This window comes from Macaca fascicularis, chromosome 1 (genome assembly GCF_037993035.2).
Source record: "Macaca fascicularis isolate 582-1 chromosome 1, T2T-MFA8v1.1".
In the NCBI taxonomy this organism is placed as follows: domain Eukaryota; kingdom Metazoa; phylum Chordata; class Mammalia; order Primates; family Cercopithecidae; genus Macaca; species Macaca fascicularis.
The window spans coordinates 172,709,721-172,731,350 of record NC_088375.1 but is presented as its reverse complement, the minus strand read 5'-3'; the positions used below and the strand labels follow the sequence as shown (position 1 = coordinate 172,731,350).

General features: G+C 39.9%; 1 protein-coding gene across 13 annotated transcripts in view; it reads left to right on the top strand.

Annotated features, from left to right (window-relative positions):
* PATJ (PATJ crumbs cell polarity complex component) overlaps positions 1–21,630 on the top strand; it is a 426,407-nt gene that overhangs the window by 244,042 nt on the left and 160,735 nt on the right. For 12 of the 13 annotated variants that reach the window (XM_045369982.2, XM_045369962.2, XM_045369973.3 and 9 more), the window contains one exon: positions 1,373–1,569. In XM_045369982.2, coding sequence (XP_045225917.2) covers positions 1,373–1,569 — 197 coding nt within the window. Of the gene's footprint in view, positions 1–1,372; positions 1,570–2,684; positions 2,977–21,630 lie in introns of those variants that run through there. The other variant, XM_074005390.1, reaches the window with a different exon arrangement.

Below are 21,630 nucleotides of genomic sequence, written 5' to 3'. Positions count from 1 at the left end.
GACTGGGCTGTCTTCTTCCCCACTCTACCTTAAGACAAATGATTTGACTTGAGCTTTTAATTTGCAAGGTTCCCTCCTAAGGACAGCAAATGTAATATAAGTGAAGCATCAGAATGAGCATTTAGAGTTCCAAGAGTGTCACAGTCTACCAATTTGTTATTTAAAAGCTGTTGAGATGATTGCTTCCAGCCATGGTAGTAGACATGTAGCTTTTGAGTGTGGTGGCACACCTGGCCTGATCTTGTGCTGTGTGGGGCACAGGACATGCTTAAGGCAGTGCTATCCTCACACTGATTTGTCAGTGTGGTTTTGCTGCACAGAACCAACACAAGTGAGACATAGCCAGCCATCTCCTAAAACAGGTCCTTTTGACCCTAACATAGAGGTAGCAAAGTGAGACAGAAGATGGAATAAGAGAAGTATAGAACACCTATAAACTATGAGCCGCTAAGCCCTTTAACATGTATGTTGTTTAATTTTCTCAACATCCATGAAATGGATAGTAACGTTTATAGATGAAGAAGTGGAACCTCATAGAGATAGATAAAACAGTGTATTCATTGTTAGGTATTGAGTAAGTGGTAGATTTGTGGAATGAATTCAAATATGACAGCTAAACCAACACCCTTAATTCCTCTTGCTTTTGCTCCCATAACCCAGTGTTATTTGGTACCCTTCGTATTAATATATATTAATGTAATTATTTAATATATATTAATGTAATTATTTAGAATTAATTGTTGATTTTCTTTCCTACTGGACCATAAGTCCTAAGAGGAGAAAGCATGATTGTTTTGTTCAGCATTATCTCTCTAAGACCAAACACTTTGCTTGCCTTAAATCTGGTGCTCAGTTAATATTTTTGTTTCCGTTTGTAGTGCGGTTGGGTTGGGGCAGATAGGAAAGGGACCATGGTTTCTGCCACTTTGTGTTGATTGACTTAGGTAAGAAGAGTCCACAGAAAGTCTAGGCCAGTGTGAACCTGAACAATCAGAAGGTCTTATGGGTGAGTTAAACTTCTTAGCAGGAAATAAAATAATTTTTAACTGTAACCTACATCTAAGGCCATGCATGGCCTTAAGTACCTTCATTCTCAAAAATAAATTATTATAGAGGTTGGCACAGTGCCACATACTAGTAGTTCCGGCTACTTGGGAGGCTGAGGCAGAAGTTGGAGGCTGCAGTGTGCTATAGTCACGCCTGTGAACAGCCACTGCAGCGCTCCAGTCTGGGCAATATAGCAAGACTCTGTCTCTTCAAAAACAAAAAGGGTACCGTGGTTGAGAAATCACAGTAAGGATGGGGAAATGCTGACATCTCAATAATACAGATCAAGCTACTCTATTTAATGTTTTAAAAATTCTTTTAATAGAAAAAATCAGACAAAGATATGCAGATCTGCCTGGAGAACTGCACATTATTGAACTTGAAAAAGATAAGAATGGACTTGGACTCAGCCTTGCTGGTAATAAAGACCGATCACGCATGAGCATATTTGTGGTGGGAATTAACCCGGAAGGACCTGCTGCCACAGATGGACGAATTCGTATTGGAGATGAACTCTTAGAGGTGAGAAGCATATGTTTTTAACTTGTCTTTTGGTGAAGTGGATGGGTGCAGTGGATGTTCTACAGGAAAATGAGGTGAAAGAAAAGAATGATGTCAAATTATATTTCCTTCAACTACTTAAAATCATTTTTCAAAGCAAGAACAGAAATGTTGCTTGCAAATGTTATTTGCTGCTTATGTGAAAACTAATCTCACAGAATATTTTAGAAGTTCTTCAGTAAAATATCATCGAAACATATTAAAACCTTTGTTTTTAATATCAATTTTTAAATATTCAAAATTAATTTGTTTGTATATTAACCTAATTTTGGTAGTATTTATCAAAATTCTCTTTGGGCTTTGAATTAATCATATGTGTAACTGTTATTGTTCTTCAGTTTTTTGGGGCAGGCAAGTGGGGAAGATGTTACAGCCAACAAGAGCCTGTGAACATCTCAAAAACAATAGTTAATGTCTGTGAAGTTCAGGATATGGGTTAAGGTTACATAGGTTCTTTCTTTAGGAATAGAATAGACAAAAGAGAAGCTAAGAAGATGACTGATCCTCTTTAAATTACTCTAGATAATTTCATTAATAATCTGAAAAGGTTATTATTCTTCTACACTTAAATTCAAGGTATCTGTTCTGAGCTTATCTTAGTTTGATACTCATTTGGTTGTTCATTCACTCATTCTTTCAGCTAACACTTCTGAGTGTCTATTATGACCAGAAACAGAAAAAGAGATGAAGACATCCAGTTCCTTCATTAGTATAGCTCACAGTTTAGAAGAAGAAAACAGACATGAAAAGATATTTATATTACAAAATGAGAAATGCAATAATGATGATGATATGATGATGATGATGCTGATGACAATAACTGCTAAAATATACCTGGTACCAAACAGAACAACCTCTTTTACTGGTGAGATCACAAAGTAAATGATGGTGTTAGGATTCAGTGGCAGGCAGTTTGACTTGTAGCTCTCTGTAAACCATTGTGCTTTAAGGCCTGTTTGATAAAATGTTCCAACTTTAGGACATTTAGGCGAGCTAAATCACGGAGACGCTGAGTGTTAGACTGCTTACTTGAAATGAAGGCTTACTGATTTTGCATTTTATGATTTCCTCCTCAGACTTGACTCAGAATAGAATTTACAGTCATCCATAATTTTACTTGCCTAATAATAACTACTGCCACAGCTGGCCAGGTGCACCAGGAAGACCATCACCATCAACTCTTTCTTCCAATCGTTGGTTGCTTCTTCCCACTTAAAACCTGTATCTGCAAAGAAGTCACTTCCAGGAATACTTTTCTTTTCTTGTTCTTTTATGATATAGCATCCTGAATGGGACCCACATTGGGTCATAACCCTGACTAGCATAATCATTACATAAATAAAGTCAAAGATGACCTTATGTAACTAATATTATTCATTACCTCAGTTTGTTTCCTTTGGCTTATGTTTAGAGACTTCCTCAGAGATGAGACAAAAGCGATGGCGGTAGTAAAAATGATGAAAGTTAGAGCCAGTGTACTCAGTTATTACTAGCACTGCACATATGCATTGTACATATTTGTATTCAGTATTCTTAAGAACGCTTTATGGTAACAACTATTATTATCTCCATTTTATGGATGAGAAACTGGGTAAATAACATACCTAATATTGCAGAACTAAGTGACTAAGTGTGGTTAAGAACCCAGGCTTGCCAGACTCCAAGACCCATGCTACAGCCACTGAGGTATACTGTGCTCCCCGTGGGACTTTTTTTTTTTTTTTTTTTTTTTGAGACGGAGTTTCCCTCTTGTTGCCCAAGCTGGAGTGCAATGGCACGATCTTGGTTCACCGCAACCTCCGCCTCCCAGGTTCAAGAGATTCTCCTGCCTCAGCCTCCCAAGTAGCCAGGATTACAGGCAAGCACCACCATGCCCGGCTAATTTTTGTATTTTTAGTAGAGACAGGCTTTCTCCATGTTGGTCGGGCTGGTCTCGAACTCCCGACCTCAAGTGATCCACCCACCTCGGCTTCCCAAAGTGCTGGGATTACAGGCATGAGCCACCGGGCCTGATCCCCGTGGAACTTCTTTAACCAACCCAGTTTGTTTAGATTCAGGAGATTCCTGATTTTTTATGCTTTCATCTTTAGGGAATCATGTATATTAAGTCACTCTGTTGTGTTATACATATCTAGACAGAGATTTCCTGTCTTGCTTGGTATATGGAAACACTCCAAAGGCTATAATTTGGAATATGAGGATTCTTGTTCCATTCTTTCTACCTTATTAAGACTCAAGATGGAATGTCCTGTGGTATCCAGAACAACAGGAGCATGGGTATTTTATTTCTCTGTCTGACATTTTATTAGACACTGGTAACAAATGAGCTGTGGCTGCAGAGTAATGAGAGTATTTTACGGGTCAAACACAAAATTCAGCACTATGTATGCGGCAGCAAGCACTGGACTCAGAAGACCTACCATAACTTGTCTCAATGCTTTTGATTATTGGTTATATTTCAGAAGTTGCTCAGCGTAATGTATGTAGGAGGTAAAGAGTTTTCCTTGTCTTAGACAGCAGAACATCAGCTGACATCAAATGTGTGAAGATTGTCCCCCACATGCCAAGCAGTTCTCCAGCTGACAGCAATTGAGTATCCTATGATTCAATTCAGTTCTGACACTAGGTACCTGGAGACAGCGTCAGTCCCACAGGTTAAGGGCTCAGTCCCACAACACTGTCTGCCACCACTTTAGAGGCCATTCGCAATCCCAGGTTATGACCTGAACTTCTGACCAACCAGCTCTTAATTGGGAGTTTCCATGAACCCCTACTCAGGTTTGATTAATTTCCTAGGATGACTCACAGAAGACAGGGAAACGATTTACTTACATTTAGCCATAAAGGAAGTTAGGAAGATACGGGCAAACAACCAGATGAAGAGACAGATATACAGGTTGAGGTGTAAGTGAAGGGGAGGGCAGAGTTTCCATGCCCTGTCTGGGTGTGCTACCCTCCAGACAGGTCCACATGTTCAGCAAGCCAAGAGCTATTCAAACCCCATAGTTCAGGGGTTTTTATTAAGGCTTCATCATGTAGGCATGAGCAATTATTACCTCATTCTCCCTGAGGGTCGGAACTGAACATTCCAAGCTTTTAGCCGTGGTTTGGTCCTTCTGGCAACCATCTCCCATTCAAGAACCCACCAAGAGTTGCCTCATTAGAACAAAAGACACTCTTGTTGCCCAAGGAATTCCAAGGGATTAGGAGCTCTGTGTCAGGAACCCAGATCAGAGACCAAATATTAAAACAAAAAAAGATTTGAACTCCTGCTGGAATACAAAATCCTTGAGCATCTGCAAACTAAAAACTGACTCGAGGGTTTTTTTCCTAGTCATTGGGAATGTAGAGCAGTGTGTCTTGCATGTCATCGGAAGAATAGATTTTTGTTTTGGTTTTGTTTTGGTTTTGTTTTGAAAATGACTCTGAACATTTATTTCCATTGCAATTTCTGTGGCTAAGAAGACTTAAACTTTACAAGTATTATCCTTTTAAGATCATTGTAATTTTAGTTGAGTGCAGAGGGCTTTTATAACAAATGTGCAGAAATTTTGGAGGGCTGTGATTTTTCCAGTATTAAACATGCATGCATTCATCTTGCAGTTTATTTTCTCATTGTGTCTGTATATTTCGCTTTTCTCTGCGGCATGATTTCTCTTTTGATAATGCCCTTTAGGGCACAACTAGTTATCGGTAACTGAAAGTATCTTAATCATTATGGCTGCTTCTGTTTTTTCATGAACAAAGGTTATTCATATGTTAGCATATAGTTTCTTTGCACCCACTATTTATGTTTGAATCATTTGTCACAAGAGAGTGTGTGCTGATGAGATTCTAAGTTTGTGTGTTTAAACTTTTTTTTGAGTGAGGGAAGAAAAAGCTGTATGCATTTCATTGCTGTCTACAGCTTTCTTTCAGATTATGTTCATGGGTTTGTGTGTATACAATATGAAGAATGATCTGAAGTAATTGTGTTGTATTTATGTTTTTTCACCAGTCTTTGATTAAATATAAAGGAGAACCCGAAGAAAAAAAAAAAAAAAAAAAAAGATGTACCTAGCACCTAGCACCCCTGTTGCTCAGGAAATTACAAGGGTTTTAGGAGCTCTGTGCCAGAAACTGCAAGCAGAGAACAAATATGTATTTCTGATTATATCACAATAGCACAGCATGGTGAATAGTTAACTGTTAATTAAAACAGACTTCCACCCCCTTAGAAACTTCAGGTATCTGTTTGCTAAGCTGGAGTCTGGAAGAACTCTGCTGGATAAAAAATAAGAACATTTTGCTTTATTGGACTCCTTCTATTCTTTCCTTTGACTTTCTGAATTTGGCCCTTTCATTGCAGTTCAGCAACTTCATCTTCATGCAGAGACGGAATGAGCAGAAAGATTAAACATACCAATAACTTAACTCCCCATCACTCCACAAAGATTCTGTAGTTAAAAAAAAAGATAACGAATACAAAAGATAATGATACAAATCGTTGGAATACAGATTCTGGCATCATGTATCTTTGGCTAATTGTTTATCTTCTCTAAGCCTCAGCTACCTCCTTTTTCAAATGGAGATTATTAATTCATTCAGCAAATATCTTACTGTGCATCTGTCATATAGCAGGCACTGTATGAACAAAGTGTAGATTCTCTATTGGTGAACAAAATACATAATACCTGCCCTCACAGAGCTTCCAGTCTAGTGATTGTACAGCATCAACCTCAGAAGATACTGTGGGAATTAGTAAGAGTATCTGGTACATAGCAATACCTTAATACATTTCAGATGATTTTGATTTTATTCATATTTTGTTCAGAGTTGTTTAGCTCAGTTCTTTTTAGTTCATATATATTAATGCCTTTGTCTCTGAAAGTATGTCCCATAGAGAAGTCATCTTTTTATTCCTTGATGGCTCCATACAACATCCTGAAGAGCTGGGAGAATGGAAAAATGCATATACAAGATTCTTTTTGTTGTTGTTGTTCCCAAGTCAGAGTTTTGCTCTTGTTGCCCAGGCTGGAGTGCAATGGCGCCATCTTGGCTCACTGCAACCTCCGCCTCCCAGGTTCAAGCAATTCTCCTGCCTCAGCCTCCCAAGTAGCTGGGATTACAGGTGCATGCTACCACGCCTGGCTAATTCTTTGTATTTAGTAGAGACAGGGTTTCACCATATTGGTCAGGCTGGTCTCAAACTCCTGACCTCAGGTGATCCACCTGCCTCAGCCTCCCAAAGTGTTAGGATTACAGGAGTGAGCCACTGTGCCCAGCCCATATACAGGATTCTTAAGCATTTATAACCCATCTTCTCATTGGGCTTTAGGTCAGGGATGATAGAGAATTAAATTAATGTAAGAACCATTTCCCTAATTTCTTTTTAGAGCTCAGAAAAATTTTCTTTTTTCTTTTCTTTTCTTTTTTTTTTTTTTTTGAGACAGAGTCTTGCTCTGTTGCCCAGGCCGGAGTGCAGTGGCGCCATCTTGGCTCACTGCAAGTTCCGCCTTCCGGGTTCACACCATTCTCCTGCCTCAGCCTCCCAAGTAGCTGGGACTACAGGCACCCGCCACCGCACCCAGCTAATTTTTTTGTATTTTTAGTAGAGACAGGGTTTCACCATGTTAGCCAGGTGATCTCGATCTCCTGACCTCGTGATCTGCCCTCCTCAGTCTCCCAAAGTGCTGGGATTATAGGCGTGAGCCACTGTGCCCGACAAAAAAAATTTTCAATTATTATTCTATGATATGTGAAGAATTTGTATATAGTATAATCCCGACTCCAATGTGCTTTTGAGTTGAGTATAGGAAATTGATTTAATGATGAGCCAAGAAAGCTAAAGCCAGTGTTATAATAGCTGTTCTTTGGATATTGCAGTGTAGTAGATTGTAGAATTATACTGAATTATATAGGAAGCATTTGCAAGTGAGCTTTTAGATTATACCTGTTGGGTTTCTGAGAGCAATCATGAGTGGTTGCTTTACCCCCTGACACTGTTTATATGTATAGTCCCTCCCTCAATTGAAGTAAAATGCTCAGTATCTTGATTATTTTTATAACTTCATTGTTTGCATATATGATTTATCATTACTGTTTTGTCTCTATGGTATGGCTTTGCTCACAGTTTCCTTTTATTTATACCTGATCTTAATTCCTTCAGACCCTTAGATGAGGCTAATTTATAGAAAATAGCAAAAAGAGAGGTCAAGCATACATTGTGGCTTCTTTGAAGCCAGAAACTCAGCTTCTCTTTGAGAGCCCTGTGCATGACAGACTTTTGGTGTGACATTTGCTAGCAGTTTTGCTGTGGGACTGCACCATTACAGTGGAAGAGCAGTCAGCACATTCTGTCCATCAATGGCTCAGTTCACATACAAAAGAAATTTTACATTAAGCCCCTGAAAGACAATATGATTAAATCTCAGCTTCTTTACCCTTTACTTCCACGCTAGTAAGAGGGTTACTGAATTAATTTCAAAAGGCATTAACATATAATCACCATGTAGACTGGAATGAGACTTACGCTAGAGTATTGGCTTTCCCAAAGCAATTAGTCCCGGAAAATGCACAGGCCTGGGCATGGGGCTGTCATATGAATATAGGATTCATTTATCATCTTCCCTTCAGTGCAAATGTGGGAAAAAAGAGTTGATGGGGATGTGCAGGGAATTGGAGTGATTTGTCAGGTTCCAGAAGCAGCCAGAAGGAACAAAGTGGGTGGCACAAGAAGTGCACAATTGATCGGGCTAGTATATTGAGCTGTGTATCGTCTGGCTCCCAAGCCTTTTGAGATAGAAGAAGTGTGCAGTACATTCCCTTTGTATCATTTACCTGAAGGATAACCCAAGTAAAATCCTGTTATTTTGCACATGTGTAAAATGATATTTAAGAATCATGAAAAAATCAAAAGCATGAATGTGTCTCATATTTGTCACAGATAAAGACAGAGCTACAGGTAATCTCAGATCTCAGTGTCCAGTAATATTTTTTAATTTTTTTTTTTTGAGACGGAGTCTTGCTCTGTCCTCTGACTGTATATATATGTGTGTGTGTATGTGTGTCTTTCTTCTGACTCCGTGTGTGTGTGTGAACACAAAGTTTTTAATTTTTATGTAAGAAAACACATGATTATTTTCCATTATTGTTTTGGTAATAATTTGAAAGGCTTTTCCCTGTACCAAGGTTATATTGTTTTGTTTTGTTTTTTTGAAACAGAGTCTCGCTCTGTCGCCCAGGCTGGAGTGCAGTGGCCAGATCTCAGCTCACTGCAAGCTCCGCCTCCCAGGTTTACGCCATTCTCCTGCCTCAGCCTCCCGAGTAGCTGGGACTATAGGCGCCCGCCACCTTGCCTGGCTAGTTTTTTGTGTTTTTCAGTAGAGACGGGGTTTCACCGTGTTAGCCAGGATGGTCTCAATCTCTTGACCTCGTGATCCGCCCATCTCGGCCTCCCAAAGTGTGGGGATTACAGGCTTGAACCACCACGCCTGGCCCAGTAATATTTATTTTATAAGAGAAAAAACTGAAACCATGAAAGTTAAATGATTTGCCCAAGTATACATGCAGCTGCTTTATGCAGAACTCCTGCCAGGAGCCCTTACCAGCACCACTGTCTCAGCAGTTTATCCGTGACTCTCTGCTTGCTGCCAGTGAACTGTTTTTGAAATCTTCTGGAAAACTTAGATATGTTTGGAAGTACAGTAGAGTAGTTAATAAATCACTAGCTTCTGCATATGTATGGATATGTATGGATAAGATTGCTTATAATTTATAGTCAGAAGCTTCTGTCATCTAGATTGGCGCTTTTAGATTCCCATACATGGATGCAATTTTATGAAGTGTGTTTCTTAATGAAATAACTATGCCCTCAGAGACCTCATGTAATAAAATATCCCATTACAGAAACAGTAGTTTGAGGAACAGGAAGAAGAACAAAGAATTAAAAATTGCAAGAAAATAACTTTTCCTGTAGCTTTATTAATAGAGATAGGTTCTTTTCTTTTCTTTTTCTTTTTTTTTTTTTTTTTGTGAGATGGAGTCTTGCTCTATCGCCCAGGCTGAAGTGCAGTGGCACAATCTTGGCTCACAGCAAACTCTGCCTCCTGGGTTCAAGTAATTCTTGTGCCTCAGCCTCCTGAGTACCTGGGATTACAGGTGCACACCACCAAGCCCAGCTAATTTTTGTATTTTAGTGGAGATGCGGTGTCACCATGTTGGCCAGGCTAGTCTTGAACTCCTGACCTCAAGTGATCTGCCCGCCTTGGCCTCCCAAAGTACTGGGATTATAGGGATGAGCTACTGTGCCTGGCTAGAGATAGGTTCTAAATAGCTGAAAGTGTAAAAATAAATTGATCAAGTGTTCGATTGTAGCTATGGTTTCACTAATACTAAATACTATTCACTAATACTAAAATATTACATTTTAGTATGTGATTTGTTGTATGTCAATATTGTATCTCAAAGCTATTAAGAAACGGGTGATTAAACCTGACACAAATACATTTTGTAAGCAAGCCCTGAATATGACCTTCCCCTATGCAAAGCCAAAGTCACCTCATTTTGTTAATTCGTAAGATGATCTGCAGCCCGGTTCACAAGTCTAAAAGTCGCCAGAAGACTGTGGTGCTGGCTGAGTGGTCAGCCTCACACACTAAGTGCAGTCCTCTGGTCATTACAGCATTGTCAACAATAGCTATCTGTGTCTTGCTAATCATGTTCCCTAAGTAATCAATTATGTTATACTCAGTTTCAGTTACAAAAGATGTGCTCATTAAAAGACATTGGGAGTGAGGTTGGTGCTGAATAGGGAATTGAGCTAACATTGAGTACTTACTATTTGCCTGGCAGTGCTAAATTCTTTACACGCATTCTCTCTCTTAACTTTTACCATAACCCTATGAAGTAGGTGCCTAAATTCTCATTTTATAGGTAAGGAAACTGTGACATTAAGGGTTGGGATAAATATGCAGACACTGGCTTTTCTGACTCAAAGCCTATGTTTTTAAGTTGAGTTCTGGATTAATAATGATTCTAGAAGGTAATAAGTGAATTCATTACCATTTTGTATTAATACTTTTGGTAGATACAGATTAATGCAATTTATCTAGTACTAGTTTAAAACACCCAAGGTAGTTTCTCACAATACAATTCCATGCTATTCTTATCTTCTTAGTTTGTTTGTGTGTTGTGTGTTTAAAGACAGGGTCTCGCTCTGTCACCCAGGCTGGGGGTGCAATGGAATGATCATAGCTCACTGTAACTTGAAACTCCTGGGCTCCAGTAATCCTCCCTCCTCAGCTTCCTGAGTAGCTAGGACTACAAGTGCATGCCAGTGTGCCCAGCTTATATATATATATATATATATATATATATATATATATATATACATATATATATATATATATATAATGGTTTTATTTATTTTTTTTTCCTTTTTGAGACAGAGTCTCACCCTGTCACCCAGGCTGGAGTGCAGTGGCGTGATCTCAGCTCACTGCAACCTCCACCTCCTAAATTCAAGCTATTCTCCTGCCTCAGCCTCTTGATTAACTGAGATTATAGGCATGCGCCACCAGGCCTGGCTAATTTTTTTTTGTATTTTTAGTAGAGATGGGGTTTCACCATGTTGGTCAGGCTGGTCTAAACTCCTGACCTTAAGTGATCTGCCTGCCTCCGCCTCCCAAAGTTCTGGAATTACAGGCGTGAGCCACTGCGCCCAGCCCAGCTAATTTTTATTTAATTTGTTATAGAGTCAAAGTCTTTCGGTATTGCCCAGGCTGATCTCCAACTCCTAGGCTCAAGCAATCTTCCCACCTCAACCTCCCAAAGGGCTGGAATTACAGATGTGAGCCACTGTGCCCAGCCTATCTTCTAAAAATTTAATGCCACTTCGAATTAATTAAAAGTAGTATGTAGTTGTGAAATTACATTCATCGCCTAAGAACCAAAGAAGAAGAAAATTAATTTGATGAGCTTGTTCTTGCACTAGGAGAGCTTGTCTGAACTTCATAATTAAAGACCTTTACCCTTCAGTTCCTTCAGAGAGTCAGAGTTTTATTTTCCAGCTGCAGAAACTATTATGTAAAACCTAGTTTGTATCGGTTGGCCTCATTCTTTTGTTTCCTGCTATGAAGTCTTTTGAGTTCTATTTCTGCCATTTTTGTTTCTGACTGTGGCTTGTTTGGGGAATAGTTAAATTATTTAGTCATACTTCCTTATGCCACTGAAATATTGAGGCCAAAAATCCATATTCTTGTCTTGGAGGAATGACAATCGTTTATTTTTTATTACTGCAGTCCTCATTATTGCTCTCACAAAAGCTTTATGTGTGGTCTCTCCAGTGAGCCAAATTATCTTAAAATTATGGAAAGTGCCATGAAAATAGAAAGTAAAAATGATGATTGAAGAAGCAGATTACTGAAGAAATCTGTTAAAAAAAAAAAAAAAGTAGTGACAAGAACGTATGCTGGAGAAGAAATTTACAGAAGGAGTAATTTTCAGCAGTGCCTCTCTCGACTCTTCTTTCTGCAGTTTTCCCCCATGTCTTCCATAACCTATTGGGATTGTTCTCTGGGCCTCCATTTCCTCCTTTGTCCAGCGCCTTCCCAACTTCCTTCCTGTCCTGTGGATATTGTAGTGACTGTACTGAAACGCAGCCTGGAAAAATATGCTCTTAGAATTGAGAGAAGTTTTCTTATATTAGCCTTTTGTATTTTGCTTTATTTGTATATTTTCTGCCCCATTAACAGTATATAACAGAGGCGGGGCACAGTGGCTCACACCTGTAATCCCAGCACTTTGGGAGGCTGAGGCAGGCAGATCACCTGAGGTCAGGAGTTCAAGACCAGCCTGGCCCACGCATGTCTACTAAAAATACAAAAATTAGCCAAAAATGGTGCTGCACAGCTGTAATCTCAGCTACTTGGGAGGCTGAGCCACAAGAATTGCTTGAACCTGGGAGGTGGAGGTTACAGTGAACTGAGATCACACCACTGCACTCCAGCCTCGGCGACAGAGTGAGACTCTATCTCAAAACAAAACAAAACAAAACAAGAGAGGCCGTTCCACTCCTTCCACCCCAAAAGCTAGCAAATACTGGATATTATAAGACCTTAGGCAACCTGATAGGTGAAAATTCTATCATTAGAGCAAGTTTTTCTCTACATACACAGGTAAGGAAGAAAGTAGTACTGTGCTGAGATGAGGCAGAGTTGTGGTTTTTGTTTTTGTTGTTTTTTTGGTTTTCTTTTAGGCAGAGTCTTGTTCTGTCGCCCAGGCTGGAGTTCAGTGGTACCATCTCGGCTCACTGCAACCTCTGCCTCCCAAGTTCAAGCAATTCTCCTGCCTCAGCCTCCCGAGTAGCTGGGACTACAGGCACCCACCACCATGCCCGGCTAATTTTTGTATTTTTAGTAGAGACGAGGTTTCACCAGGCTGGTCTCAAACTTCTGACCTCAGGTGATCCTCCCACCTCAGCCTCCCAACGTGCTGGGATTATAGGTGTGAGCCATCATGCCTGGCCCAGAGTTTTTAAAGTTGACACTTGAGTTGGGTTTTTCTGTCTTTACCACTGTACAAAAATAGTAGAATGAGAATTGGGTGCTGGGTTTTGTTTTGTTGTTTTAGTGGTGGCAGGAAGCTGGGGATGCAGGTGATTGGGATGAGTATTACAGAGGTAGCAGGAGTCCCATGGCACCAAGTTCTGTCTTCTTGTTACCCATTCCAGAGGCCCTGAACCTACGTAGAGGCTTTGAGATCAGGAGACTTGAGCTTGGATTCTGGCTCTGCCACCTCCTTACCTAGAACCCCTTTATAAGTCACTGAGTTTGTGAGTCTCAGTGTCATCATTACAAAAGTACAGGAACACCAACCTTCTCTGTCATGGTGAGCAGTGTGGCAGTGCTGGACTCTATGAGTTATACTTTAAAAACTATCAACTGTATATGATGTAATCCTGCCCCTGCAGGACTGATTCACTAACAAGATTACTGTTTAAAAGAAAGAAAAAGAGAGCAGGGCACAGTGGCTCATGCCTGTAATCCCAGCACTTTGGGAGGCTGAGGCAAGTTCATCATTTGAGGTCAGGAGTTCAAGGCCAGCCTGGCCAACATAGTGGAACCCTGTCTCTACCAGAAATACAAAAAAGTTATCTGGGTATGGTCGTGCATGCCTGTAATCCCAGCTACTTGGGAAGCTGAGGCAGGAGAATCGCTTGATCCCCGGAGGCAGAGGTTGTAGTGAGCCAAGATCGTGCCACTGTACTCCAGCCTAGGCGACAAGAGCCAAACTCCGTCTCAAAAAAAAAAAAAAAAAAAGAGAGAGAGAGAAACTGGAGTTGGAAGGGGGCACAGTTAGGGAGTTTATTGATAGAGTCCTTTGATGACTGAATGGGTTTTTGACTATGTCTATACAAGGGACAAGTAAAATATTTTGAAGGCAAGGTAAAAGATTTCTAGCAACAGAGAGAATTGAGGTGGGGTTCTAATTAGATCAGCTGCTTTTATGAAAAGGAGGAAACATTAAGCATTACTAGTTTAGGGAAAGTCTTGACTGGTGGCATATAGCGATGTTCTTGGAAGAAGAAATTCCAGGTCATTTTTCACCTGAGTCCTGTCTGCTTTTGTGGCTAACAATACTACTGATAGAGTTAGGCTGTAATATCTCCATGTCCTAGGAAACCATGATTCCTCTGCAATATAAGAGGTGGATTATACTGTGCCTTCATTCATTTATTCTTTCCTTTGCCATGCAGCTAATAGGAAAGTACCTATAGTCACCTACTTCATTTGGCCAAGTGAAACAGCTTGTGGCAATTGGAGCAACTTCCACAGGAGTATTCAAAATTAGAACAACACAGAAACATATTTCTCAATTTTCTCAAAGTCAGTATTTTTCAAAAACATGTCAGGGTTTAGAATTCAAAAGGATATCTTACTATTTTCCCCATATAACAAATTTAGACAGACGTGAGCTGCATATTACTATTATGCTGCCTTTAGAATGTATTTCAATTTAATTAGTTTTGTTTGAGAGAAAATAAATCTCTCATCTTTAAGCCTTTTAAATGAATGTGATCCTTTGGAAACATTATACTTCACAAGAAATAGATTAAATTGCAGCTGTGGAAGATCTTACTTCAGCACTGCAATTTCCATTAAACTGAGTCCTTGAAACCTGCTCCTTTGCCCAAGGTATTAAGAAGTGGCTGCTTCTTGTACACTATTTTGTCTTTTCCAAGGAAAAAATTAATGTGATAATTTATTCAGAAGTCTTTTTTCATTATTGTGAAATTGTGTTTCACCTGAGTTCCAGGCGTCTGCCCTGTCCTATCTCTAACCTGACACCCCTTTCCTCCCTTCGGTTCTCCCATCTGCAAAGTGGGAGCAGTGGTTTGGAAAGTGGGCATCCTCTTCAAATGGGGGCCAGTGCCCAAGATTTTTGGAAAGAAGAAACTACCTCTATTATCTCTGTCAGTCTACTTCCCTCCTCTCCAGCCTGAAAGCTACACTGAAAAGGTACCTGTGGTTCCTACAGCGAGACCTTGAGTTTCACACCTGCGTGCCTTTCGTATGCTTTTCCCCAGTCGTGGAGTCCTCTTGCCACTCACTTCCCCTGTGCCTGCTAAGCTTCTCTCTAAACATTTGTCTACTCCTTCTTAAGGGCAAACACCCACCTCCAAGATGAGACAATTGCTTCTTATTTTATGCCTACACACATCATATGGCAATGCAATTCTTTGTTTCCAAAACCATGTCACTTACAGAGTACCAGATCCTTGAGGGTAGCAACCATATCTGACCAAGTCACTTCTACAAAGTGGCTTTCAGAGAATCTGGTACCTGGAACACACTTAGTGTTTAATACATGGCAGCTATGATGACAATGGTAATGAAAATTCCTGTATCCTCATCACTTATGCAATGATTGTTGAGTAAGTGAATAAATGGGTAAATATTCAACATATCTATTATACTTTCATTGGAGCATTTCTTGATCTGAGGTTTCTACTTTGTGAGCCCTATAAATTAGAATTCCAATTTCAGAGAATTAAAAAAAGAGTTACTTTTTTTTTTTTTTTTTTTTTTTTGAGACGGAGTCTCGCTCTGTCGCCCGGGCTGGAGTGCTGTGGCCAGATCTCAGCTCACTGCAAGCTCCGCCTCCCGGGTTTACGCCATTCTCCTGCCTCAGCCTCCCAAGTAGCTGGGACTACAGGGGCCTGCCACCTCGCCCGGCTAGTTTTTTGTATTTTTTAGTAGAGACGGGGTTTCACCGGGTTAGCCAGGATGGTCTCGATCTCCTGACCTCGTGATCCGCCCGTCTCGGCCTCCCAAAGTGCTGGGATTACAGGGTTGAGCCACCGCGCCCGGCCAAAAAAGAGTTACTTATTCTATGGCTTTTTTTTCACCCCAGGTAAATACCCTTAGGGAATGTTTTTTAATTAATAAGCTTTTAAACTGAAAGATTTTGGCTATAAGTTCTGATTCTAGACGTGTTATGTTGGTCAAATTTCTTAAACTCACTGTGCCTCAATTTCTCCATCTATTTAATGAGGTAACCATGCAGTTCTCTACTGGTTTGAGTGGGACAAGTAATGTATTAGGCTTGTGTGCACATGTATGTGTGTGTGCCCTCTACGTTGTAAGCGTTTGTTACATGGTACTATTATAGTTATAAAATGTCAATATAGAAAAACAAACTGAAAATCACCTTAAATCCCACCACAGATATGACCTTTGCTGACATTTAGTAGAGATACTCACAGAACTTTCTTTGAACCCACATAGAAACTTTTACGTAAATGAAAATAATGTGGTAAATAAATAGGTTGCATGAAATTTGTTATGTTCTTCACTCTGCATGCAGTGTTTTCTTTCTACGACAATGCATTTACATCTGTATCATCCTCCCCTACCTCTGTTTAGTACCACAGTTTTCCATTTATTGACATATGATCATTAGGATAATCGTTTATTGGTTAATATGTAGTTTTTTGCCCTTTTTCTCTTTTAAAAGAATAGCCATGAGAGGGATGACTGCGTTTTTTAATTTTTTAGGATAAGTCTTTTTTGGGTTTTGTTTTTTTTTTTTTTTTTTTTTTTTTTTTTTGGCATAGTTTCACTGTGTCACCCAGGCTTGAGGGCAGTGGTGTGATCTCAGCTTACTGCAGCCTCCACCTCCTGGCTTCAGGCTATTTTCATGCCTCAGCTTCCTGAGTGGCCAGACTGGTCTCGAACTCCTGACCTCAAGTGATCCACCCACCTTGGTTTCCCAAAGTGCTAGGATTACAGGTGCCCAGCCTAGGATACATTCTTAGAAGTGGAATTATTAGATTAAAAGTTAACCTATAAAAATACTCATCGTTATAAGTACTTATGATTTGCTTTTTTTTTTAAAGAAAAAAATTAGACCAGGCACAGTGGCTCATACCTGTAGCCCCAGCACTTTGGGAGGCTGAGATGAGAGGATTGCCTGATCCCAGGAGTTCAGGACCACCCTGGGCAAGATAGCAAGACCTTGTCTCTACCAAAAAAATTAGCCAGGCATGGTGGTACATACCTGTACTCCTAACTACTTGGGAGGCTGAGGTGGGAGATTCCTTGAACCTGGGAGTTAGAGGCTTCAAGGCTACAGTGAGCTATGATTGTGCCACTGTACCCCAGCCTGGATAACAGAGCAAGAGCCTGCCTCTTAAAAAAAAAAGTAAATTACAGAGAAGGATTCTCAGATTTAATTATCACCAATTCAAATTACATGAATTTCAACTCAGTTCTTTAATAATAATTTGTCACTTTTCATAATCTTTCTGCTTTAATAAAAGTGTGGGTGGGGTATTGTTAGGTATAATATGACACGATGTTCACACCTCAGGCAAATCTGTTACTTCAGCTAAACTTTAATTTTTATATAATTAATATTTCCATTCCTAACTTAAGTTAATTAACTTTTACTTCCAATTTGGCAGTTATTTTTAGTAGATTTAATTGAGCTGCTCTTCGGTATAAATTTCTTTTTGATTTTTTTTTTGAGATGCAGTCTCACTCTGTTGCTCCAGGCTGGAGTGCGATGGCGTGATCTTGGCTCTCTGCAACCTCCATCTCCCAGGGTCAAGCTATTCTCCTGTCTCTGCCTCCCAAGTAGCTGGAATTACAGGTGCACGCCGCCACGCCCGGCTAATATTTTGTATTTTTAGTAGAGACAGGGTTTCACCATGTTCCCCAGGCTGGTCTCAAACTCCTGAGCTCAGGCAGTCCACCCACCTCAGCCTCCCAAAGTGCTAGGAGTACAGGCGTGAGCCACCATGTCCGGCCCAGTATAAATTTCTATTCGTGTTAGTTGAACTATAAAAAATTAAAAGTAGTTGAAAACCTATCACTTCATATTTTTGAATAATTAATTTTATTGAAACAAATCTCATTAAAGATCTCTAAAGTGAAAGTTTGTATAGTATAACAAAAGGATTTGTATTCATTTACTTTTGCTGAATTTTCATTGGATTAACCCTAATTCTACTTCTGCTAGGTTAACGTTATAATTAAGTATCCCATCTCTGGTACATAAATATAAGAAGACTTAACTTATATCAGATTGTCTTCCCCCACTACAGTAGTTGAAACCAGTCTATAAGGGGAAAAGTCAAACACAATGAAAATCCATTATAATATGGCTTAGGAGCTTTGCAAATACAGTCAGGCCTTAATGGCAGGGATACATTTCTGAGAAATGCATCACTGAATGATTTTGTTGTATTAATGTCATAAAGTGTACAACCTAGATGATCTGGCCCACTCCACATCTAGGCTATATGATATAAGGCTATTGTTCCCAGGCTATAAACCTGGGCAGCATGTTACTGTACTGAAGACTGTAGGCAACTGTAACACAATGGTAAATATTTTTATACCTAAACATAGAAAAGGTACAATAAAAGTATGGTATTATAATCGTATGGGACCACCATCATATATGTGGTCCATCCTTTACTGAGTCATTATTATGTGGCACATGACTATAGAGGTATTTCTCATTTGAGGTTGTTATCTTCAGTATCCAGAGCTACCATAATTTGCTACTGAATGACATTTTATTGAGTTGGAAATTCAGAATCTGGGGAAAAAATGAATTCACTTACCCCTAAGGTAAAATGTTACTGTCTTTCTGGAACTAGGCATCATGAAGCTGAGACAGAAGTTACTAGAACTATCTGGAAGACCTCAGAAGGCCCACTTTGTCAGTAATCAGATGAGGAAGCTAAAAACAGATAAGAAAACCAGAATTGTAGGTCAAGAGCATAGAAAGCTCCTTTGGACAGAAAGCTTTTTCCCTTTTTCTTTTTCTTCTTTTGTATCTTTTTGGATGCCAAGGCAAATTACTGAACATCTGAAAGAGCACAAGACTAGGAGATTGAAAGAGGTATGTCAGTTAGATTTACAAATTAATATTTAGAATTAGCAGGAGCCTAAGAAACCATATCAATGAATACTTTTTGGTTGCAAAGAACAGAAATTAGTTCAAATAATTGTCCCAGTCAGCTTGCGCTGACCATAGACATCTATTTCTCACAGTTCTGGAGGCTGAGAGGCCCAACATCTAGATGCTGAGATAATTTGGTTCCTGGTGAGGGCTGTCTTTCCTGGTTTGCAGACAGTGTTCCTGCTGTATGCACACACATGGTGAAGGGAGACATTATGTCTCTTATTGTAAGGGCACTAATTTCCTCTATGAGGGCTCCATCCTCATGACCTTGTTGCTTCTCAAAGGCCCCACGTCCAAATACCATCGTATTGGGAATTAAGGCTTCAACATATGAATTTGCAGAGGGACATAAAAATTCAGCCCATAGCAACAGCTTCACCAAAAAAGTAGAATCTATTGTAATCATGTGACTCCTTCCTGGAACCTGAAGATCAGGATGCACCAGGGCCTCGGGAAATGATGGCTTTTCCAGTCCCTTCATCTGTGTGGCAGAATATGGACATCTCGCAGAAGCTTAATGAACATGTAGAAAAGAACTGTGTCTCAGCTCCAATTTAAAACCCCCTAAAGAGAGAATCTCCTCAGCCGTGACCCGGAGTGGCATGACAAGCAACACAAAATTGGCTGCCCACCATAAAGGATGGTATTTGTGATGAGAGGATTTGAAGGACAGTCCCTCACAAAGAGAAGCAGTTGTGTGCTGGCAACGATCCCCCTTGGTATCTACTACATCCCTCATCTGGTCTGGCTTTCTCATCTTAGTAATATAGAAATTGAGATAGAATGCCATTAAATCACTTCCATAGTCATGGCTTGATGAATGTGAGAAAAAGATATAATTTATCATCCAAACTGGGTAACTATTAGTAGGCACAGTGGCTCATGCCTGTAATCCCAGCACTTTGGGAGGCCAGGGCAAGTGGATCGCTTGAGTCCAGGAGTTCAAGACCAGCCTGGGTAACATGGCAAGACCCCGTCTTTATGAAAAATGAGCCTGGTGTGTAGTGCGCACCTGTAGTCTCAGCTACTCAGGAAGCTGAGGTGGGAGGATTGGTTGAGTCTGGGAGATCAAGTCTGCAGTGAGCCATGATCGCACCATTGCACTCCAGCCTGGGTGACAGAGCAAGACCCTGACTCAAAAATAAATAAATAATTGGAACAACATAAATAAACTAGGCTGTCTCAGGAAAATCAGGATATATGATTACCCTTGAATGAAAGAGTCGTAGATCTCAGGTTTTGAGATAATAAATAGATTATTTGGGTAAATTGGGAAGCGTCAAATCAGGACTAAAGATAGTTCTTCCCACCATTGTGGGATGATATCGAAGATAAATACATGTCTGAATAATTTATTATTCTTCCCTTATATCATTCAGTCACCTTTGAAAGAAGAAACTTTGAGAAAGGCACTTAGTTTCTCTACTTCACAGTTTACTGGAAGTAAATGGAAAATAATATTTTTCCAATTTCAAGATAATCTGAATGAGCACTCAGATCATGAAAGGTGGGGAGCAATATTTGATCCAAAATGAAATATCTTAATTGTTTTTCTTGGAGCTGGGTCAGAAAAAGCTAAAAAGGTAGTCAACCTATATATATTGAACCTATTTGTTTACAGGCATACTTCAGATAGATTATGGGTTCCATTCTAGATTACCACAATAAAGCGAGTATCAGAATAAAGTGAGTCACATGTGTTTGTTTCCCAGCATATGTGAAAGTTATGTTTACACTATGATCTATAAAATGTGCATTAGCATGATGTCTAAACAAGTACATACATTAATTTTAAAATAATTTATTTGTAAAAAATGCTAACAATCATCTAAGCCTTCAGCAAGTTGTCATCTTTTTGCTGGTGGAGAGTCTCGCCTCCATGTTGATGGTTGCTGACTGATCAGGGTGGTGGTTGCTGAAGGTTGGGGTGGCTGTGACAACTTCATAAAATAAGATAACAATGACATTTGCTACATCGATTGACTCCTTTCATGAGAGATTTCTCAGTAACATCGGATGCTGTTTAATAGCATTTTATCCACAGTAGAATTTCTTTCAAAATTGGAGTCAGTCCTCTCAAACCCTAGGACTGCTTTATCAATGAAGTTTATGTAATAGTCTAGATTCATTGTCATTTCAACAATGTTCAAAGCATCTTCACCAGGAGTAGATTTCATGTCAAGAAACCACTTTTGGCCAGGCCTTGTGGCTCATATCTGTAATCCCAGCACTTTGGGAGACCAAGGTGGGCAGATCACAAGGTCAGGAGTTCGAGACCAGCCTGACCAATATGGTGAAACCCTGTCTCTACTAAAAACACAAAAATTAGCCGAGCGTGGTGGTGGGCGCCTGTAATCCCAGCTACTGAGGAAGCTGAGGCAGGAGAATCACTTGAACCTGGGAGGCGGAGGTTGCAGTGAGCCCAGATCGCGCCATTGCACTTCCAGCCTGGGAGACAGAGTGAGACTCCATCTCCAAAAAAAAAAAGAAGAAGAAGAAGGAGAAGGAGAAGGAGAAGAAGAAGAAACCAGTTTCTTTGCTCATCTATAGGAGGCAGCTCCTCAT